We start from the raw sequence: 23,760 nt of genomic DNA, 5'->3' as shown, positions 1-23,760 counted from the left end.
AGAAGAAACACTCCCTAGTTGCAGTCAGGAGAAAACCAAAGCTCCAAAGCTCTGCTCTGCCCTCGATTGAAACTAGAGTGACAGTGATGAAAATCTCATTCCTATCCACAGGGGATTTAGTCTGCGATCACACCATCCTTCTATTTACTGACTGCTGCCAGGCAGGACTGAGTTCTCCAGAGCCCACAGCTGACCCTCCTCAAGCGAGCAGAAAAGGGACCTGCCGAAAGTCCTCCTGAATACAGAGTCAATGGGAATTGGAAGAGGTTTTCCTCAAAGAAGAGTTCCCTAACTTCTCACTGTTCCTTTTCCTCCTTGGACAGGTCTCCACACTTGACAGCAGTAGATGTCCAACAGCAGCTCCATCAGCCAGTTCCTCCTCCTGCCCTTTGCAGACACACGGGAGCTGCAGCTCCTGCACTTCTGCCTCTTCCTGGGCATCTACCTGGCTGCTCTCCTGGGCAATGGCCTCATCATCATCACCATAGCCTGTGACCACCACCTCCACACCCCCATGTACTTCTTCCTCCTCAACCTCTCTGTTACTGACCTAGGCTGCATCTCCACCACTGTTCCCAAATCCATGGCCAATTCCTTGTGGGACACCAGGGCCATTTCCTACACAGGATGTGTGGCCCAACTCTTCTTCTTTGTATTTTTGATTGTCACAGAGTACTGTCTGCTCACTGTCATGGCCTATGACCGCTACGTTGCCATCTGCCACCCCCTGCACTACGGGACCCTCCTGGGCAGCAGAGCTTGTGTCCAAACAGCAGCAGCTGCCTGGGGCAGTGGGTTTCTCTGTTCTGTGCTGCACACAGCCAATAAATACATTTTCACCCCCCCTCTGCCATGGCAATGCCCTTGACCAGTTCTTCTGTGAAATCCCTCTGATCCTCAAGCTCTCCTGCTCAGATGCCTACCTCAGGGAAATTGGACTCATTGTGGTCGGTGTCTGTTTAGCTTTTGGGTGTTTTGTGTTCATTGTGGTGTCCTATGTGCAGATCTTCAGGGCTGTGCTGAGGATCCCCTCGCAGCAGGGACGGCACAAAGCCTTTTCCACCTGCCTCCCTCACCTGGCTGTGGTTTCCCTGTTTGTCAGCACTGCTGTGTTTGCCTACCTGAAGCCCCCCTCCATCTCCTCCCTATTTCTGGACCTGGTAGTGTCATTTCTTTACTCAGTGCTTCCTCCAGCAGTGAACCCCCTCATCTACAGCATGAGGAACCAGGAGCTGAAGGATGCTGTGTGGAAACTGAGGACTGGCTTCTTCTAATCAGCAATAAACTGTTCATCTTCTTCTGCATATCACTGGCCATGTAACTCACATGAGGACCAGTCTCTATTTAGTAGGGTTTTTTCCTTTTATGTTGTCCAAGCTGTAATAGCATGCTGCCTGTTCATCCCATTCCTAATGCAGTATCCAGTGGACTTGTGTGAATCAAACCCTGTGTAATGAAGTGCTGTGCTCCCTTTGCATCATGTTACCTTGAAATGTGCATATTTTTTGTTTCATTATTTTTATCCTGGCATTTATAACAAAATTTACAAGCACATTTTCATCATCTGAATCAGTTGACCAGTTGTCTGAATTGGCAAATCTTTCCCACCATGAGAGAATGGGAATTTCCTGGAACTTTACCATAGAATCATAGAATCTCTTATATGGTCCAACCACAGCCTGACCCTTTCCAGTCCTCCTGTAGAGCATGTCCTCAAGCATAATATCTAGATGGTTTTTAAATGCCTCCAGGGATGGTGAGTCCACCACTTCCCTGGGCAGCCTGTTCCAACACTTGACTATGCTTTGAGTAAGGAAATGTTTCCTGCTATCTAACCTAAATTTCCCCTGGTGCAGTTGAAATTATTTCCTCTTATTCTATCCGTGTCTATCCAAGATAAGAAACTGACCCCCACCACCCTACACCCTCCCTGCAGGTAGCTGTAGACAGAGATAAGTTCTCTCCTCAGCCTCCCTTTGTTAAGACTTTAAAAGCCCCAGTTCCCTCAGCTGATGAGCATAGGACTTGTGCTCAAACACTTCTCCAGATTCATTGCCCTTCTCTGGACACACTCCAGCATCTCAACATCCTTCTAGTAGTGAGGGGCAAAAAACTGGACACGGTACTCAAGGTGTGTCCTCATCAGAGCTGAGTATAATGGAACAATCACTTCCTTACTCCTGCTGGTTACACTATTCCCTACGCTGGTGACACCTCCTTATAGAGGCCAGGATGCCATTGCCCTTCTTGAACAGCTGGGCACAGCGCTGGCTCATGTTCATCTGCCTGTCCACTAACATCCCCAGATCTTTGTCCTCCAGGGAGCTCCCCAGCCACTCTGCCCCAGGCCTGTAGCATTGATTGGGGTGATTGTGACCAAAGTGCATGACTCGGCTCTTGGCCTTGTTGAACCCCATAAAACTGGGCTCTGCCCATTGATCCAGCCTGTCCAGGTCGCTCTGCAGAGCCTGCCTGCCTGCCAGCAGATCAACACTCCCACACAATTGGGTGTCATTTGCAAACTTAATGAGATTGCAATAAATCCCCACATCCAGATCATTAATAAAGACGTTAAAGAGGATGGGCCCCAGCACAGTGATGAAGGATTACTGAACACTAGGTAGATCACATCCACAGCCTTCCCCTCATCCACTAAGCAGGTCACCCTCCAATAGAAGGAGATCAGCTTCTTCAAGCACAACATGAATATCCTGAACCCATGCTGACTGGGACTGATGGCCAGAGTGTCCTGCATGTGCTGCATGATGGTACTCAAGATGATTAGTTACATCCCCTTTCTCATCACTGAGGTCAGGCTGACAGGCCTGTAGTTCCCTGTGTCCTCCTTCTGGCCCTTCTTGTACATGGGTGTCACATGTGCCAGTTTGCAGTCAGGCAGAACCATCCCAGTCAGCCAGGACTGCTGGTAAATATGGAAAAGTGGCTTGGGGAGCACTTCTGCCGGCTCCCTCAGTGCCTTTGGGTGTATCCCATTTGGACCTATAGACCTGTGCACATCTAAGCAGCTGAGCAGGTCAGTAACCAATTCCCCTTGGATGATGGGTGCTTTGGTCTACTTCCCATCCCCATCTTCCCACTCAGGGGTCTGACTATCAGGAGACAATTGTCATGTTGCTAGGGACTGAAACAAAAATGGCATTAAGTACCTCAGCCTTTTCTTCATCCTCTGTCATAGTGGTTCCTTCTGACCCAATAAAGGTGGGAGATTCTATTGTTAATACTTTACAATTTTTAATAGATTCAATTTTTTCAATTCTTTAAGTACAATAACAAAAGGAGGGACAGAGAGAATCTCCCATCTTTATTGTAGGTCGCAAACAAAAGTTGCAAGGGCTGTAAAACCTTCCTGGCCTGAAATCTCCCCAGGTAGCCCACTAGCAGCCCAGTAACCATGGGGGTCAGGGCATTCCTAGCCAAGAGAATGGTCCTAAGAATGGCTCACGTCATTTTTGGGTTCTACTATGTTCCCCCTTCGATATTTCTAAACATACATCAATAGCTCCCAAATAAATCCATGAAGGATGAGTGATTTTCCTGGGCTGAAACCTCCCCAGGTAGCCCACAAGCAGCCCCGGTAACCTTGTGGGGAAGGGCATTCCCAGCCAAGGGAATGGTCCTGTAATACCAGACATCATTTTCCGGCCCTACCAGTGTCCACATTCAAGAAGTGGAAAACGTCCAGCAATAACTTCCAAACAAAAGGTTTGTGAGCTACAGTATCTTGTGAGCCTGAAAACCTCCCCTGGTAGGTAGAGCAAAAGCAGCCCCAGTAAATTTGGAGCTCAGAGCTTTCGTAGCTGAGGGAATGGTCCTAAGAGTGTCTGATGTCATTTCCGGGCTCTGCCAGCGTCCGACTTCGAAAATGCCAAACGTCCAGTAAGAGCCCCAAACAAAAGTTGTGAGGGAGGAATGAAATTTCTTCCATGAAATGTCCCCAGGGAGCCTGCAGGCAGCACCAGTAACCTTGGGGCTCAGGGCTTTCCTAGCCAAGGGAGCGGTCCTAATATTGTTTAACTTCATTGTCAGGCTCTACAAGCATCCACCTGTGAAACTGATAAATATCCAGTAACAGCTCCCAAACAAATTGATGTGGGGTCTGGAAAAGGTTTGTGGCCTGAAACCTCCCCAGGTAGTAGACTAGCAGTACAGGAAACTTTGAGGCTCAGGGCATTCCTAGCCAAGGCAACGGTCCTAAGAGTGCCTGACATCAGCTTTCAATCTACCAGCAACAACCTCTAAAACTGCTAAACCTCCAGCAACAGGTGTCAAAGAGAACGAGCGAGGGCTTGAAGATATTCCTGGCCTGAAACCTCCACAGCTATCCCACTAACTGTGCTTGAGGTAGTTTTCCAGTTCTACCAGAAAAAGTTTCAAACATGCTAAATATCCAGCAAGAGCACCCAGCACAAGTTGCAAGAGATGAAGGATCTCCTTGGCCTGAAACCTCCCCAGGTTGTGCACTGGGAGCACCAGTAAAGCTGATCCCCTTCACACGCTGCTTGGCCGTAGCAGCAGCTGAGGAGAGAGATTTCATGGTTATTAAACTGGATCATGTTGAACTGCTGTTTGTTGTCAGAGAAATCTGTCTCTGCCTGTGAGCACAGATGATGCCAGGAAAAATGTTGGGAGTCCCAGGAGGCCATTGAAGGACCTGCTGGGCTTGGGGAAGAGCAAGGGTCTCCAGGCAGGGTTAGATCTCAAGAGACTGCTTTTCCTGCCTGTCCAGATCTCCTTAGCAGACCTCTGGACCAGCCCCCATTGCAGCATGCTGCTGAACTTTCTTCCATGATCTGAGATATGACAGAAACTTTTTTTCCTATGAAAAAATCCTCCATTGTGAAACTGCTTTGAAATTTTCATCACTCAAACTCACCTCTCCAATTAGTCATACAAGTCTTAATTTTTTTAATTAAAATGTGTTGAAGAGCCATGGTTGTAAGGGATTTCTGGGTTGTAATGAGCCCCATGGTGTCTTTTCTTCAGAGTCCACAGACCTCAAGATACCAAAAGGAGACTCAAGAAACCTCTCCAGAAGTTCAAGTCAGGAGTAATGCCCAAAGTACCTTGAAGCACTAACAGGCCCCACTGGGAGCCATTACTGACAAAGCCTCCCCATGGGCTCCTTAGAGCAGACAACTGGAGGCCATGAGGACAAACACATGCAAAGCACAGGCAGCTCTGATGCTGAGGACACAATGGCTTGGTCTGATGAAGCAGAAATGCAAAGTGCTGACCCCCAGCCCCTGGGCAGGGAGATCCTGACCCTCACCTGTGTCTCAGGACTCTTCCATGGGATGTGGGGAGTGTGACACCAAGGGAAGGACAGAAGAAGGACCCAGGGTGGCCTCTCCTAGGATGAGTGCAGGGAGTCAACCATGCTCCATGGCCATGAGGACAATGTGTCTTCCCTGAGGCCTCTGTGGCAGGGACATCAACTGTAGCCAAGGGGGCAAAGACCTTGTTTCTATCAGGCCCTTTCAGCCTGTCCAGCACCCTCGGCCATCTGTACCACAGTCCATCCTACAGCTCCCCACACCTGTGCCTGTTTCCCTGCAGGCACCTTATCCCCTTCCCGACCATGTTCTCACCCCATGATGTCCCTGCCTGTACTGCTGTCTCTCCGTCCTCACCAGCTGTTCCCACAAACACAAAGCCACCAGCTCACCCACTCTTCCTCAAAGTGACATTTTACACCACAGCACTACCCTCAGAATGTCATTTCTTTAGCCTCACGTCCTCTCTGACCTTCAAAGCTGCAGTTTCACGTGGACTTCCTTTCTTATGTTCTTTCCCTGTAGCACAAAGAGGGCTTCCCTCAGGCTGCACTTCCCCAGGCTAAAGAAGCCCGGGTCTCTCAGTCTCTCCACACAAGACCCCTAACTGTATCTGGTCAGACTTTCTGTGACCACACAAGGGTTTCTCCACATTCCACCAGACCGGGGAGCCCCACACTGGGACTGACTGCTCCAGAGGTGGCCTCACCAGTGCTGAGTCCAAATGGACGAGAAGGGTCCTTGTCTGCATGGCCATTCTCCTCCCAGTGCAGCCCAATGTGCTCATGAACAGATTCTGGTTCAGCACCTCTGACTGCTATGGCAGCCCCTGGAATGACCAAATTCTTCTCCCCGCAGCCTGTTCTCCACCCATCATGTCTGAGCCTGTCTTGATGTGTGGGTGTTCTGTTGGAACCTTTTGTCATGGTTTCGTTCCAGCCAAGAGCTGAACATCAATACAACACTGGTGATGCCCAGTGCAGTTTCTCACCAAACCACACAGCTCAGGCTGTAACAGCTCAGAGCCCTGTACTCCTCCCCCCCACCAACCCCCTTTATGCTGTGCTTGATGGAATTGGCATGGAATACCCTCTTTGGCCAATTTTGGGTCACCTGTGCAAGTTTGTTGAGGTCTGTTTGAAGTCAAGCCCTATCTTGTTAACAGTTCCTGTGTGCTTGAAAGTGTCTCTCCATCTTGTGGTGCTTCCAATGAAATGGCAGCAATAGGTGTTAGAGACCCTGGGATTCCATTGCTGGACGTTCAGCATGTTCAATGTGTGACTATGGAAGAGCCTGATAACGACCTCTGGCACTGTTAGGACTGTTCCCTTGGCTTGGAATTCATGACCCTCAAGGTTTATGGGCTGCTTGTGTACTCCTGGGGAGGTTTCAGGCCACGAACATCTGCCATCCCTCACATCTTTTGCTTGGGGTGTACTGCTGGACGTTTAACAGGTTGGAAGGTGGGCGCTGGTATAGCTGGAACGTATAGCACCATATTACTGACCTAAACCTGCCCTTTTACCCCCAAAATTATCTTATATCCACCCCCAGAACCTTTTTACAACATCCCCACACCCCTCCAGTCACCCATGGGTGCCCCCACAATTAACCCTCCCAGCACCCCTGGTGGCCCCCTGTCGTGGTTTTACCCCGGCTGAGAGCCGAGATCCACGCAGCTGCCTGCTCCTCAAAGGAAAAGAGCAGGGGAAGAGGGAGGGGGGGGGGGGGGGGGGGGTGAGAGGCAAGGGAAGGGAAGAGGAAGGGGCAAATAACCCCAAAACCAAGAAACTAAGAGGCCCGTGGGTTGGGATAAGGATAGTTTACTAAGATAACAGAAAGATACAATATAACAATGCTAACAGGACTTTAGAGCAAAAATATATGAAGCTGTTGATACACAATGCAGTTTCTCACCGAAACCACAGCTCAGGCCGTGCCACCCAGAGCCGTCCCGGAACCCGACCGTCCCCCAAGAACCGTGCGTCCCGGAGCCGCCCCTGTTCCTCTTCCCATCACCCCCCCCCTTTATACTGGGCAGAACGTAATTAGCATGGAATACTCTCTTTGGCCAGTTTGGGTCACCTGTCCTGGCTTCGCCCCTCCTTTCTCATGAATCCTGACCAAAACCAGGACTTCTTTTCCTATGTTCTTTTCACGTAGCACATGAGGGCTTCCCTCAGGCTCCCCTTCCCCAGGCTAAAGAAGCCCAGGTCTCTCAGCCTCTCCACACAAGACCCCTATCTGTATCTTGGCAGACTTTGTCGGACCAGATGACAGTTCCTCCCCATTCCTCCAGACCAGGGACCCCCGCACTGGGACTGACTGCTCCACAGGTGGCATTGTCTGTGCTGAGTCCAGATGGACAAGAAGGGCCCTTGTCTGTGTGGCCACAGTCCTCCCAGTGCAGCACAATGTCAGATTCCAGTTCAGCACCTCTGACTGCTACGGCAGCCCCTGGAATGATCAAATTCTTCTCCTTGTGACCACTTCCCCATCTAGTCATGTCTGAGCTGCCTTGATGTGCGGGTGTTGTGGTGGAACCTTTTGTCATGGTATCTCCCTTGAAGTTTTAAGAGAAGGTTTAAGAAGATTTGAGAGAGAGAGAGAGAGAAAATGCAGCAGGGGAAGGGGGTGTGGATTTCCACCCCCCCAGCTAAGAAGGAAAACAATTCCGGAGGAACGGACTGAAACAACATTCCCCCAGACCCTGCCCCTCCCTGTGCCACTGTGGGGGGGATGATGGGAGAAAAATCATGACTAAAGTGAAGTCTGCTAAGAAGGGAGGGATGGGGGAAGGTGCTTAAAGACCTGGCTACTCTTCTCACTACCTGACTCTGGTGTCACTGGGTGTGTAGCTGTAGTGTAATAAATTAGTTTTCTTTCCTTTATTCTGTGTTGAGTCTGTTTTGCCCGTGACACTAATTGCAGGGTGATACCTCTCTGTCCTTATGTCAAATCCTAAGCCTCCCACTATCTATGTTCTCCCCTTTCTGGCTGAAAAGGGGAGTGATAGGAGGATTTTGATGGGCATTTGGCCTGTAGACAGGGCCAAACCACTACAGTTTTCAATAGACTGTGGAGGGGCATAAAGTCCCTGTATTACACATGAAAAACCTGTTGGGGAAGGCACTCTGGGTTGTTCCTTCTTCAGACAAAGGCAAACCCATTCATGGGATTGCTTTTGCTCAGGGACCTGGGCGCAATTGGTGGGGGATGCGAAAGGATGGGGAAGTCCAGTGTGTACCCCAAGGGGGGTTAGTTCTAGGAAAGGATAGACAGGAAATTTTTGGTGTATAAATAAATCTGTCCATGGCAGAAGTTCTACATAATAGATCAATGATGTTCTGAATGTCCCCAATACTCTGAACATGTAAGATCTGGCTATGATGTAGACGGTGTAGAAAAAGGGGTGGATAATGACCTGGTTCTGGCCAGGTAAGAGTTAACCTCCCCAAGCAGAAGAGTTAACCTCCCCAAGCAGCCAGCACAGGTGATCTGAGTTCACCTGGGCTATTTTCCATACCACCTGACACCACTTCCATGTAAAAGAAGCTGGTTGGGGAAGGGTATGCTCTTGGTGCCTCCAGAAGAGTTAGTCTATCTGTCTGTCAGGTATGCTGTGTTAGCAGTGGGTGTGGGTGTAACTGGCCACTCTTGTTCTACATTAATGGTGAATTTTGTCAGTAAACTGTCCTTAACCAGTCCTGTCACGGTGGGAAAGCATTGCCATTACAGACAAGTACTCCAGTTGTTCAGCTGATGAAAAGGTTCTTGTAAAATTTTTATTAACAAAAGGGTGAAATAAAGAGGAAAATTATGGCTCTGTGGAAGCAGACGTGAGGCAAAGAGAGCACAGCTCATCCTTACACGGAAGAGCAGGTGATACTGCATTAGGAATGGGATGAACGTTGACCATGTTAGTATAGCTTAGACAAACTAGAGAGAAACCAAAAACTACCAACTAAAACCCCTATTAAATATGAACTGATGATAACAGGAGTTACATTGTCAGTGGTATTCAGAAGACAAGCAGTTTATTGCTGCATAGAAACATCCAGTCATCAGTTTCCACATGGCATCCTTGAGCTCCTGGTTCCTCATGCTGTAGATGAGGGGGTTCACTGCTGGTGGAAACACTGTGTAAAGAAATGCCAATACAAGGTCCAAAGATAGGGAGGAGATGGAGGGGGGCTTCAGGTGGTCAAACACACCAGTGATAATAAACAGGGAGACCACGGCCAGGTGAGGGAGGCAGGTGGAAAAGGCTTTGTGCCGTCCCTGCTGCGAGGGGATCCTCAGCACAGCCCTGAAGATCTGCACATAGGACACCACAATGAACACAAAACACCCAAAACCTAAACAGGAACTGAACACAAGGACTGCAGTTTCCCTGAGGTAGGCATCTGAGCAGCAGAGCTTGAGGATCTGGGGGATTTCACAGAAGAACTGGTCAACAGCATTGCCATGGCAGAGGGGCAGTGAAAATGTACTGGCTGTGTGCAGCACAGCATGGAGAAACCCACTGCCCCAGGCAGCTGCTGCCATCTGGACACAAGCTCTGCTGCCCAGGAGGGTCCCGTAGTGCAGGGGGTGGCAGATGGCAACGTAGCGGTCATAGGCCATGACAGTGAGCAGACAGAGCTCTGTAGAGATCAAAAATAAAAAGAAAAAGAGTTGAGCCACACATCCTGTGTAGGAAATGGCCCTGGTATCCCATAAGGAATTGGTCATGGATTTGGGAACAGTAGTGGAGATGCAGCTAAAGTCAAGTACAGAGAGGTTGAGGAGGAAGAAGTACATGGGGGTGTGGAGGTGGTGGTCACAGGCTATGGTGATGATGATAAGGCCATTGCCCAGGAGGGCAGCCAGGTAGATGCCCAGGAAGAGGCAGAAGTGCAGGAGCTGCAGCTCCCGTGTGTCTGCAAAGGGCAGGAGGAGGAACTGGCTGATGGAGCTGCTGTTGGACATCTGCTGCTGTCAAGTGGAGACCTGTCCAAGGAGGAAAAGGCAAAGAGAAATTAGGGAATATTTCCTTGAGGAAAATCCCTTCCACTACTTATGGAATGCCCTCAAGTTGACTCTCTGTATTCAGGGAGAATTTTGTCAGGTCCCTTTTGGGAGGTCTGCTTTGTGCTGGCTTGATTCTACCACTGCTGGAAAAAGGGAAGTCCTACAGATTGGGGTCCTGAAGTGAGGGTCATCTCAAGGTCAGCCCCACCAATGGACATGCCCAGAGCCCCAGGTAACCAGGAGACAAAGGCAGTAAGGACAGGAGAGGAAACAGGGAGAAATGCTCCAGCCCAGGCGGGAAGTACAGGGACAGACAGACAGGTACTCGGAGGTTTTTCTTCTCTGTGGGTTGGGCTTCCAAGGAGAAGGCTCAGCCTGAAACCCTGGCAGTCTGTGTGCAGAGTCTGTGCTGGGTGACAGAAACCAGGGGGTTGGTGAGGGAAAGGGTCTGCATTGCAAGGAATGTCAGGGAGGTACCAAATCGCCACTGCCAGGGCATTTCTGGGAGCAGCTTCTTCTCCCTCCCTGACAATGTCTCTGCAGCCTGGAGATGACCCAGCAGTTGCTTCTCTTTGCCCATGTCACATCCTGCTCTGTGCTCACAGACCTCATCCAAACTGCCCTGTGCTCAACTCTGCTCTGCATTCCCCTCCTGGCATCAGGGCACTGCCCCAGAGAACCTCTGTGTGTGCAGGGCTCATGAGAAGCTCTGACAAGTCTTAATGACCAATGAGTTTGCACTGCCTGCTGGAAAGTTATTGAGAAAAGCTCAGCTCTCACTTCCCACTCAGTCACCAGGAGCAGAAAATTCAAAGCAAAGTCTCTTTACCTTTCTCCTCCAGTGAGCTCTCAGCTTCCATCAGCTCTCAGCTTCACAGGTCTCCCCTCAGTGCCTACAGGCAGTGTCCCCAGCCCTGTGTGCTTGGCAGAGGAGCTGCTCCTGGCCAGAGCTGTCTCTGCAGCACTGCTGGGTTGCCATGAGCTTTTCCCATCCCAGGAGCCTGGCCCAGCTCAGCAGAAGACCAGTTCTTGTAGGCTCCCTCCTGGTGTCTCAGGCCTCATGGGGATCATTCTATGACCTCATCTCTGAGATCATTCTGCCTGGGAGCAGAATGATCAGCACAGGGAGAAATCATGCAGGGAGAAAGCACAGGGGGAGGCCATGCAGCTGTTACTCTCACTGGCAATACAGACTTGACAACAACAATAAAATCAATCTAATTCATTCTTCAATACAAAGAGAGCAGAGAAATGAGAACAAAACCTAAAGAAATGAAATTTTAAACACCCACCTACGACCCTCCCTTCATATCCCAGGGTCCACTTCACTCTTTAACTCTCTCCTCTCTGACTGAGAGGCACTGGGGGACAGGGAATGGGGGTTGGGGTCTGTTCATCACACATCGTCTCAGCTGCTCCTTCCTGGTCAGGGGGAGGACTCCTCACTGTCTCCCCTTGCTCCAGCATTGGGTCCCACCCACGGGAGACAGTCCTCCATGAACCCCTCCAACGTGAGTCCTTGCCACATGGCTTCAAATCAGCACCAACTGCTCCAGGGTGGGTCACTTGAATGGGGTTTCATCCTTCAGCAACAGACTGCTCCAGCCTGGGTCCTCCACAGCCCTGCCAGCAAACCTGCTCCAGCACAGGCTCCCTATGAGGTCACAGCCTCCTTCAGTGTCCTCACATGCTCAACCTTGGGGACCTCTATCGGCTGCAGACACAATCACTGTTCCACATCATCCAACATGGGCTGTGTGGGAACAGCCCCATTCACCATGGGCTTCTCCACAGGCTGCAGGGGAATCTCTGCAATGAGGCTTGGAGGACCTTCTACCCCTACTTCACCGATCTTGTTGTCTGCAATGTCCCTTACACTTTCTCACTCCTTTCTCTGGTGGCAAAAAGCACCTGCTGGCTTTTATTTCCCTTCTTAAAAATACTGTCCCAGCGTTGTGATTCACAGTGCTCTGTTCCAAACGGCCAAAACATTGTCACTGCCCCTCTGCGAGGGCAATGCCTGTGACCAGTTCTTCTGAGAAATCTCCCAGATCCTCAAGCTCTCTCACTCATGATCCTACCTCAGTGAAATTGTAATCAGAGCATGTCTAGCTTTTGGCTGTTTTGTGTTCATCGTGGTGTCTTATGTGCAGATCTTCAGGGCTGTACTGAGGATCCCCTTGGAGCAGGGACGGCACAAAGCCTTTTCCACCTGCCTCCCTCACTTGGCTGTGGTCTCCCTGTTCCTCATCACTGCTGTGTTCACCTACCTGAAGCTCCCCTCCATCATTTGCACCTGGTAGTGACAGTTTTTAGTCAGTGGTTCCTCCAGAATTAAAATTTCCCATCTACAGCATGAGGAACCAGGAGCTCAATGATGCCGTTTGGAAAGTGATGACTGGATGTCTCAAAGCAGCAACAAACTGCTCACTCTGCGTATCACTGGCCATGTAACTCACGTTAGGAACAATCTGTATTTCGCAGGGTTTTTAGCTGTTGGGTTTGGTTTTGTTTTCCCCCTCCTAGTTTGTCTAAGCATTAACAACACAGACCACCTTCATCCCATTGCTAATGCAGTATCTCCTGGTCTTGTGTGACCCAGACACTGTGTAATGATGAGCTGTGCTCTCTTTCCATTGTGTCTGCCTGGAAAGGGGCACAACTTTTTATTCCTTTTTTTCCGCCCGATATTTATAAAAGTTTTACAAGCACATTTCCAACAGCAGAACCACTCAACTATGTTTCTGAAATGACAGTGCTTTCCCACCATGACAGAATAGGAATTTCCTGGAACTGTACCATAGAATCATAGAATCACTTAGGTTGGAAGAGGCCTTTACGGTCATTGAGTCCAACCAAAGCCAACCCCTGCCTAGTCCACCTCTAGGCCATGTCCTGAAGCACAACATCTATCGGAACCTTTTAAATCCCTCCAGGGATGGTGACTCCACCACTTTCCTGGGCAGCCTGTCCCAATACTTGACTAAAGTTTCAGTAATGAAATTCTTCCTGATATCCAACCTAAATCTCAGTGGTGCAATTTGAAACCATTTCCTCTCATCTTATCACATGTTACCTGAGAAAAACCACCGGCTCTCACCTCTCTACATTCCTCCTTGCAGGTAGTTATAGAGAGTGGCGAGGTCTCCCCTTCAGCCTTCTTTTCTCAAGGCTAAAATGCCCCAGTTGCCTCAGCTGCTCCTCAGAGACTTGTGCTTCAAATCCTCCATCAGCTTTGTTGCCCTTCTCTGGACACACTCCAGCATCTCAGGGTCCTTCTTGTAGTGAGGGGCCCAAAACCCGACACAGTGCTCCAGGTGCAGCTTCACCAGAGCCGAGGATAATGGAACAATCACTTCACTCCTCCTGCTGGTCACACTATTCCTGATCCAGGCCAGGATGCTGTTGGCCTTCTTGGCCACCTGGGCACAGTGCTGGCTCATGTCCAGCCAAGGTATCCACGGACACCCCCAAGTCATTCTCCTCCAGGGAGCTCTCCAACCACTCTGACCCAGGCCTGTAGCGTTGCCTGGGGTTATTCTGATCAAAATGCAGGACCTGGCACTTGGCCACAAGAACCCAAGAACCTCATACAATTGGCCTCTGCCCATCGATCCAGCCTGTCCAGATCACTCTTCAGAGCCTACATGTCGTCCAGACAATAAATACTCCCACACAATTAGGTGTCATGTGTAAACTTACTGAGGGTGCACTCGATCCCCTCGTCCAGACCATGAATAAAGATGTTAAAGAGGACAGGTCCCAGCACTGAGTCCTGGAGAACACACCTTTTGACCTGCCGCCAGCTGGACTTAACTCAGTTCACTACAACCCTTTGGGCCTGGCTGCCCAGCCAGTTTCTAACCCAGCACAGAGTGTACCCATCTAATCCATGAGCGGTTAGTTTCTGCAGAGGGGGAAATGCTTTGGGAGACAGTGATGAAGGCTTCACGGAAATCTAGGTAGACCACATCTACAGCCTTCCCCTCATCCACTGAGCAGCAGGTCACCTTGCCATAGAAGGAGATCGGGTTGGTCCATCATGATCTGCCTCTCCTAAACCCATGCTGACTGTGCCTGATCACCTGAGTGTCCTGCATGTGCTGCATGATGGGACTCATGACGATTTGTTCTATCACCTTCCCCAGCACCGAGGTCAGGCTGACAGGCCTGCAGTTCCCAGGGACCTCCCTCTGGCCTCTCTTCACGATGGGCGTTGCAGCTGCTTGTGGTTTTCTCCTCTGTGTGATTCCCAGAGGCTCTGTGACCATCGCAGATTCGCTCGGCCCTGGTCAGCAGCACCTATGGCCTTGAATTGGCCGATGTTTACTCTTCAGGACCTGCAGAGAGCTCTCGCTGTTCCTTACACCAGACATTTTCTGCAGCCCCAGTTCTCTCCCAGCACCCAGCTACACAAAACTGCGACAGTCACAAAATCCTTACCTCACAATCCACTTAACTCACAATCTGTCAAATTGCTTACCTCACAAACTGTCTATCAGTCAATCTCCTGACCTCACAATCTTTCTCAGTCAATCTCTTTACCTGACAGTCTATCTATGAATCAATCTCCTTACCTCACAAACCCCTTACCTCACAATTGGTTACTCTCCTTACCACATAATCTATATCAGTCAATCCCCTTACCTCACAATCATCATACCTCACAATCCCCTTACCTCATAATCTATCAGTTAATCTCATTACCTCACATCTATCAGCCCATGTTCTTACCTCACAATGTGTTTATCTGTCTATCGGCTTACCTCACTATCTATGTGTCAGTCAATCTCTTTACCAGGTCACACAGGTCAGCGTCCAGAGGTCTTGAATATCTCCAGAGGTGGAGACTCCACCACCTCCCTGGGCAGCCTGTCCCAGGGCTCTGCCACCCTCACTGTGAAAAAGTTCTTCCGCATGTTGGTGCGGAACTTCCTATGCTCCAACTTGCAGCCAATGCCCCTTGTCCTATCCCCACAGACCACTGAAAAGGGGCTGGCCATTTCCCCCTGCATCCCCTGCTTCAGATAATTATAAACTTTAATTAGGTCCCCCCTTAGTCTTCTCTTCTCAAGGCTGAAGTGTCCTAACTTACTCAGCCTGTCCTCATAGGGGAGATGCTCCAGGCCCTTAATCATCTTCGTGGCCCTTCTTTGTACTCTCTCCAGGAGATCCTGTCCTTTTTAAACCAAGGAGCCCAGAACTGGACACAATACTCCAGGTGGGGCCTGACCAGGGCAGAGTAGAGGGGGAGGATCACCTTCTTTGACCTGCTGGCTACACTCCTCCAGATGCACCCCAGGATCCCATTGGCTCTCTTAGCCACCAGGGCACACTGCTGGCTCATGGCCAACCTGTCATCTACCAAGACCCCCTGGTCCTTCTCCACTGAGCTCTTCTCCAGCAGGTCATCCCCCAGCCTGTACTGATACAAACGGTTGTTCCTTCCCAGGTGCCAGACTCTCCACTTGCTTTTGTTGAACTTCATCTGGTTTCTCCCTGCCCAGCTCTCCAGCCTGTCCATGTCTCGCTGGATGGCAGCGCAGTGTTCCTGTGTGTCAGCCACTCCTCCCAGCTTTGTATCATCGGGTACTTGGTGAGGGTGGATGCTGTTCCCTCATCAAGGTCGTCAATGAAGATATTAAACAGGACTGGAACCAACACCGAGCCCTGGGGAACACAGCTAGTCACACGCCTCCAGTCAGATTCTGCTCCTCGAATCACAACCCTCTGGGCTCGGTTCGACACCCAGTTCTCAATCCACCTCACTGTCCACTCATCTATCCCATGCTCTCTCAGATTTGTTATCAGGATGTCATGGGAGACAGTATCAAAGGCCTTGCTGAAGTCAAGGTAGATGACATCCGCTGCTCTCCCTCCATCCACCCAGCCAGTGATGAGATGGTAGAAGGCTATGAGATTGGTCAAGCACAATCTTCCCTTGATGAATCCATGCTGACTACTCCTCATGACCTTCTTCTCTTCCAATTGCTTGGAGATGGCATCCAGAACAAGCTGTTCCATCACCTTTCTGGGGACAGAGGTGAGGCTGACTGGCCTATAGTTGCCCAGATCCTCCTTCTTGCCCTTTTTAAAGACTGGAGTGACATTGGCTATCCTCCAGTCCTCAGGCACTTCTCCTTTTCTCCAAGACCTATCGAAGATGATAGAGAGCAGCTCAGCAATCACCTCCACCAGCTCCCTCAGCACACGTGGATATAACCCATCCGAGCCCATGGATTTGTGTGCATTAATCCCTTTGAGACACTCCTGGACCTCCCCTACCTCAACCAGATGGAAGCTCTTCATTTCCCAAACATTATTTCTTTCATCCAGTGTCTGTGGGTCCCGGGGGGCCTTTGAAGTGAGGACTGAATCAAAGAAGGCATTCAGTATCTCCACCTTCACATCATACCCCGTTACCAGGACACCCTTCTCGTTCAGCAAGGGACCCACATTATCCCTGGTCATCCTCTTCCTATTCACATAGCTAAAGGAAGATCCCCAAGTACCAGTATAGGTTAGGGACTGGCCTGTTGGAGAGCAGTGTAGGTGAGAGGGGTCCTGGGGGACAGAGGGATGACCATGAACCAGCAATGTTCCTCCTGGTTAAGAAGGCCAATGGCATCCTAGTGTGTGTTAGAAGGGATGTGGTTAGCAGGTCAAAAGATGTCCTTTTCCCCCTCTCTTCTGCCATGGTGAGACCACACCTGGAGTGTTGTGTCCAGTTCTGGGCCCCTCAGTTCAAGAAGGACAGAGAACTCCTTGAAAGAGTCCAGGGCAGGGCCACCAAGATGATTCCTTATGAGGAAAGGCTGAGGGAGCTGGGCCTCTTGAGCTTGGAGAAGAGGAGATTGAGGGTTGACCTTCATCTTTATAAACATGTAAATGGTGAGAGTTGGGAGGATGGAGCCAGGCTTTTCTCAGTGATGGCCAGCAATAGGAGAAGACAACAGGTTCAAGCTGGAGGAGTAGGCAACAGGTACAAGCTGGAGCATGAGAAGTTCCATGTGAATGTAAGGAGAAACTTTTTCCCTGTGAGTTAGAGCCCTGGGACAGCCTCCCCAGATAGGCTGTGGACTGTCCTTCTCTGGAGACATTCAAAACCTGCCTGGATGCATTTTTATGTAATTCAGTCTATGTCATCCCGCTCTAGATGATCTTTTGAAGTCCTTCCAACTCCTAATGTTCTGTGATTCTATGATTCTGTGATTCCTCCCCAAGGGAACTATCCTAAAAGCTCCTGAAATCATTTTCAGGCTCTACCAGTGTCCACCTTAGAAACTGCTAAATGTCTCCAAAACAAAAGGTTTGAGTGACGACAGATGTTCCTGGCCTGAAACCTCCCCAAGTAGCCCACTAGCAGACACAGGAGCCTTGGGACTCGGGGCTTTCATAGATAACAGAATGGTCCTAACAACGTCTGATATAATTTTCGGGCTCTTCCAGGTTTCAAACTGCAAAACATCCAGCGGTAAATCCACCCCCAAAAAATCAAGGGCTGAAAGATGTTTCTGCCCTGAAACCTCACTAGGTAGCCCACCAGCAGCTCCAGTATCTTTGGACTAATGTCTGTCCTTAGCAAGATAAGTAATTTTCAAGCTCCAGCTTCAATACTGCTAAACCTTCAGCAGTAAATCCCCCTCAAAAAAAGTATTTGAGGGCTGAAAGATGTTTTTGCCCTGAAAGCTCAGTACAAAGCTCACTAGCAGCCACAGTACCCTTGGGGATCAGGGCTTTCCTTTCCAAGGGAAAAGTCCTAACTGGGCCTGAGGTTATTTTCTCTATTAGAGTCTACACTCAAAAATGTTAAACAACTAGCTATAGCTGCCAATCAAAGGGTACAAGGGCCTAAAGATCTTCTTGGCTAGAAACCTCCCCAGGTAGCCCAAAGATGCATTGACAATGGAATGCTCATAACAATGCAAGGCATCTGGTTTTAGCTCTACCAGCTTCTATTTTTGAAACTTCTAAACGCCCATCACTAGCTCCCAAACAAAAGTGGTGAGGGTCTAGTAATCTTCCTGGCCTGAAACCTCCCAAGGTAGCCCACTAGCAGGCCCAGTTACCTTGGGGTTCAGGGTTGTCATAGACAGCAGAATCATCCTGACAGTGCCTGACATCATTTTCTGGCTCTACCAGCAACCACATTTGAACTTGCTAAACGTACAGCAGTACATCTCAAACAAAAGGTATGAGCAATGAAAGAAGTTCGTGGTCTAAAACCTCTACAGGTAGCCCAGTTACAGCCCCCCTAACTTGGGGGTCAGGGCTTTTGTAGCCATGGGAGTGGACATAAATCTGCCTGACTTCATTTTCTGACTTTAACATTGTCCAGCTTCAAAACTGCTAAATGTCCAGCAATATAACCCAAACAAAAGGTGTGAGGGCAGAAAAATGTCCCTGGCCTGAAACCTCTCCAGGAAGCAAACTATCAGACCCAGGAACATTAGGGCTCAGGGCTTTCCTTGCCAAGGGTCGGTCCTAAGAGTATCTGACATCATTTTTGGACTCTACCAGCACCCAACTTCAAACATGCTAAACGTAGAGTAATGGCACACAAAGAAAAGTTGAGAAAGATGAAAGATGTTCCTGGCTGGAAACCTCGTGAGGCAGTGGACAAGAAGACCCCATAACCTTTGGGTCAGGACTGTCCTTTCCAAGAGAACAGTCCTAAAAGTGCCTGATGTAATTTTCTGGCTCTACCAGTATCCACCTTCGAACACTCTAAAAATCCAGCAATATCCCCCAAACAAAAGATGCAAGGGTGGAAAGATGTTCCTGGACTGAACCCCCCCCCATGCAGAATAAAAACAAGACCACTAAGCCTGGGGTTTAGGTCTTCCCTTGCCAAGCGATTGGTCCTAACAGTGCCTGGCTTCATGTTAAGCCTCTACCAGCATCTGCCTTTGAATATCATAGAATCAGAGAAACACGGGGGTTGGAAGGGACCTGGAGAGATCATCGGGTCCAACCCCATATGCTAACCATCTAACAATTTTATTGAAACAAAAGGTGCAAGGCATGAAAGATGTTACTGGCATGAAAACTCCTCAGGTATCGGATGAGAAGCACCAGAACCTTGGGGCTCAAAGCATTCCTTGCCAAGGGAATAGTCCTAACATTGCCTGATGTCATTTTTGGGCTCTACCAGTTTCCATCCAGGAAACTGTAAATGTCCAGCAGTAGCTCCCAAAAAAAGGTGCAAGGGCCAAAAGACAATCCTGACCTTAAACCTCCCCAGGTAGCCCACAAAACACCCCAAAACTAAACAGGCACTAAATAGAAGGATGCCAGTCTCCCAGGGGTAGGCATCTGAGCATAAGAGGCTGAGGATCTAGGGGACTGCAAAGAAGAACTGGCCAACAGCATTGCCCTTGCAAAGGGGTAGGGAACATGTATTGGCCGTGTGCAGCACAGCACTGAGAAACCCACTGCAGCTCCCGTGTGTCTGCAATGGCCAGCAGGAGGAAGTGGGGAATGAAGCTGCTGTTGGACATTCTCTGGCTCTTTGCATGGAGCCCTGTGCAAGGAGAACAAGGCAGTGAGAACTTGGAGCACTCTTCCCTGTTCTCGTTGCAGACCCAAGGACTGCCTCTCTCTGTTCTAGTACACATTGGGAAGGTTTTTTGGGATGTGCATTTCCTGCTGTCTGAGGGTGCAAGTGGCTGTATGGGGCTCTGATGGGAGCTCTCCAGGTGTCAGTTTGTCCTTGCAGCAGAAGGTCTGTCTTTTTTGATCTATGTGAATTTTTCTGGATTGTGGTTTCCACTTCCCCCAACTGCAGAGCAGAGCTTTGTAGATTTGTTTTCCCTGATTTTATTCTTGTGAAACACCAAGAAATGCCCAAATGCTCACCTAAACCCCTTCCTTTCACTGGGGGAAAATGAGCTGTCCCTGTCCCCTCCAGGGGTTCCTATCCCATGGGGAGAAAGGGAAAGGTGATTGTCCTGCCCACCTCTAGTTTGATCAGGAGAAAGGACTCTGCTGGATAGAAGGATTTCTCCCCAACTGAGGGAGGGAACATGAGAGATGAGATCATAGAACAATCCCCATGAGGCCTGGGACACCTAGAAGAACTGGTCTTCTCCTGCTGAGCTGGGCTGGGCTCCTGGGAAGAAGGGAGCTCATGGCAACCCAGCAGCAATGCAGAGAGACAGCTCTGGCCAGGAGCAGCTCCTCTGCCAAGCACACAGGGCTGGGGACACTACCTGTAGGCACCAAGGGGAGACCTGTGAGGCTGAGAGAGCTGACGGATGCTGAGAGCTCACTGCAGGAGAAATCTCCACAGCACTCTGCCTGGTATGTCTGTGGGTGCAGGGCAATGCAGGTTCTGTTCCTGGAGAGATCTCCTAAAGCTGGGACATGGGGCAGTGTGTGGGGTCTGTCAGGAGGACAGGTTCTCTCTAGGACCAGAAAGTGCTGCCTGGAAGGGATGCCCTTGTGCCCCATCAGAGGGACAGGGCAGGACAGCTGTCTTCTCCTGGGCATGGCTGCAGAGGTGTGAAGCAGTGTGAGCACCCAGGGGTGCCCAGGGCTGTCCTTGTGAGCAGGGTACCTGCACCTTGTGGGCTGTGTGCTGGGGTAGGGACTCTGCTGCCACCAGGGTCAGCACTCAGCCTGGCTTGTGGGCTTTCCACAGGGATAGAGAAGGACCTGTGGGTTGAAAGAGTGACCCAGGGAAGAGCAGTCTAAGGTCCTTCTGGAGTAAGACAGTGCTGCATGGGTCAGCTTTGCTCCCAGCTCCAACTGATCCTTGAGAAATTCCAAAGGGAATTTGAAGAACAACATCAAGGAATAATTTTCCTGTAGGCAGAGTCTTTGCTTTGACTTCTCCTCTCTTGGAGGCTTTGCTGACTGTGGTATATTAGAACTAATGTCTCCTCTCAACAATATCCAAAGAAAACCTGATTCTCATGAAGATGTTTGAGCTTCCTCTGGTCCCAGCACACACAGAGGTTCCCTGGGGCAGTGCCCTGATGCCAGGAGGGGTCTGCAGAAAAGAGCTGAGTGCAGGGCAGAATGGATGAGGTCTGTGAGCACAGAGCAGGAGGTGACATGGGCAAAGAGAAGCAGCTGCAGGGACAGCTCCTGGCAGCAGAAACAGCAAGAGCTGCTCCTAGAAAGGTCATTGGAGTGGGGATTTTTACTTCCCTGACATCCCCTGCAGTGCTGACCCTATCCCAAAAAAACCCCCTGTTTCTGACACCCAGCACAGACTCTGCATCCAAACTACAGGGTTTATGCCTAGTCTTGTCCTTGGCAGCCTGAACCCAGTGAGGAGAAGCCCCTGAGTGAATTTCTCTCTGTCCCACTCCTTCCAGCCATGCGACCTCCCAGCTGACCAACCTCCCAGCAGTGACGTGCTCCAACCAGCACAAACCACACTTCCCAAAAGGGACCTGACAAAAGTCCTCCTGAATCCCTCATCCAATTTACATTGAAATAGGTTTTCTTCAAAGAATAGTACCCTAACAACTCACTGCCTTTTCCTCCTTCAACAGGTCTCCACACTTGACCACAGCAGATGTCCAACAGCAGCTCCATCAGCCAGTTCCTCCTCCTGCCCTTTGCAGACACAAGGGAGATGCAGCTCCTGCACTTCTGCCTCTTCCTGGGCATCTACCTGGCTGCTCTCCTGGGCAATGGCCTCATCATCATCACCATAGCCTGTGACCACCGCCTCCACACCCCCATGTACTTCTTCCTCCTCAACCTCTCTTTTACTGACCTTGGCTGGATCTCTTCCACAATCCCAAAATCCATGGCCAATTCCTTGTGGGACACCAGGGCCATTTCCTACACAGGATGTGTGGCTCAACTCTTTTTCTTTGTATTTTTGATTGTCACAGAGGCCTCTCTTCTCACTGTCATGGCCTATGACCGCTACGTTGCCATCTGCCACCCCCTGCACTACGGGACCCTCCTGGGCAGCAGAGCTTGTGTCCACATGGCAGCAGCTGCCTGGGCCAGTGGGTTTCTCAATGCTGTGTTGCACACAGCCAATACATTTTCACTGCCCCTCTGCCATGGCAATGCCCTTGACCAGTTCTTCTGTGAAATCCCCCAGATCCTCAAGCTCTCCTGCTCACATGCCTACCTCAGGGAAATTGGACTCATTGTGGTTGGTGTCTGTTTAGGTTTTGGGTGTTTTGTGTTCATTGTGGTGTCCTATGTGCAGATCTTCAGGGCTGTGCTGAGGATCCCCTCGCAGCAGGGACGGCACAAAGCCTTTTCCACCTGCCTCCCTCACCTGGCCATGGTCTCCCTGTTTTTCAGCACTGGTCTGTTTGCCCACCTTAAGCCCCCCTCCATCTCCTCCTTATTTTTGGACCTGGTAGCAGCATTCCTTTACTGCACTTTTCCACCAGCAGTGAACCCCCTCATCTACAGCATGAGGAACCAGGAGCTCAAGGATGCGGTGTGGAAACTGAAGACTGGTTGTTTCTAAGCAGCACCAAACTGCTCATGTATTTCTGTATATCACTGCCAATGTTACTCATGTTGGGACCAGTCTGTATTTAGTAGGGGGTTTAATTGTTAGATGTTTTTTCCTTCTATTTTGTCTAAGCTATAATGACATGGTCAATGTTCACCTCATTCCTAATGCAGTATCTCCTGTTCTTGTGTGACCCAGACACTTTGTAAGGATGAGCTGTGCTCTCTTTCCATCATGTCTCCCTTGATAGGTGCACAAATTTTTCTTTCTCCTGTCATCTATAAAAAATTTACAAGAACATTCTCATCAGCTGAATTATTGTCACAGTTCTGCGTAGCTGAGTTCTGTTAGAGAAACGGGGGCTACAGACAACAGCGGCTGTAAGGAGCAGCCAGAAGCTCCCCGCTGGCCCTGAAGAGTAAACATCTGCTGATTCAAGGCCAGAGTTGCTGCTGACCAGGGCTGAGCCCATCAGCGCTGGTCACAGTGCCTCTGGGAATCACATTTAGGAGAAAAAAACCACATGCAGTTGCATTTTGCCCCAAGAGAAGGGAGTGAGAAGGTGTAACAAGCTGTGCAGACACCAAGGCCAGGGAAGGGCGGGAGGAGGCGCCCCACGTGCTAGAGAGAAAGATGCCCCTGCAGACCCTGTGGAGAGCCATGTTGGAATGTGTGTCCCCCCAGAGCCCATGGAAAAGGCCCAGAACCCACCTGCAGCCCGTGGAGAGGCCCCACGCTGGAGCAGGGGGAGACACACAGGAGATGCTGTGACCCACATTGCATCAATCTCCTCCCAGCACTTGCAGCCCTTGGAGAGAGACAGAGACACAGAGATGAGCGAGGGAGAGATTCACTCAGGAACAGGTTTTCTGGGGTGAGGCTGGTGACCCCGTGGAGGACTGGGACTGAGAAACATTGATATTTACTACTGCCCACCATAGCGGTGACCCACGGTGGAGCAGCTGGGGAAGAGCTGAAGCCCTGTGGGAAAGGGCTCACGCTGGAGAAGTTCAT

At 50.1% G+C, this 23,760-nt stretch overlaps 2 protein-coding genes and 1 pseudogene across 3 annotated transcripts; 2 read left to right on the top strand and 1 right to left on the bottom strand.

Annotated features, from left to right (window-relative positions):
- The first annotated feature begins 346 nt into the window (after positions 1-346).
- On the top strand, positions 347-1,274 carry LOC311199246 (olfactory receptor 14A16-like; annotated as a pseudogene). Its single transcript has one exon. The product of its transcript is annotated as an olfactory receptor 14A16-like (transcript).
- Positions 1,275-9,305: 8,031 nt separating this feature from the next.
- LOC311199245 (olfactory receptor 14C36-like) lies at positions 9,306-10,525 on the bottom strand (the record flags this gene model as incomplete). The annotated part of the gene is made up of 2 exons (XM_084273306.1): positions 9,306-10,123; positions 10,516-10,525. The coding sequence occupies 2 exons, from the start codon at positions 10,523-10,525 to the stop codon at positions 9,306-9,308; spliced, it is 828 nt and encodes a 275-aa protein (XP_084129432.1).
- An 11,309-nt stretch (positions 10,526-21,834) lies between these two features.
- Positions 21,835-22,758, top strand: LOC311198859 (olfactory receptor 14A16-like; the record flags this gene model as incomplete). Its single annotated transcript, XM_084272878.1, has 1 exon — positions 21,835-22,758. The coding sequence occupies one exon, from the start codon at positions 21,835-21,837 to the stop codon at positions 22,756-22,758; it is 924 nt and encodes a 307-aa protein (XP_084129004.1).
- Positions 22,759-23,760: the final 1,002 nt, after the last annotated feature.

Source organism: Gallinula chloropus (genome assembly GCF_964237585.1).
Source record: "Gallinula chloropus genome assembly, chromosome: 19".
NCBI lineage: Eukaryota > Metazoa > Chordata > Aves > Gruiformes > Rallidae > Gallinula > Gallinula chloropus.
This window is presented reverse-complemented; position numbering and strand designations above follow the sequence as displayed.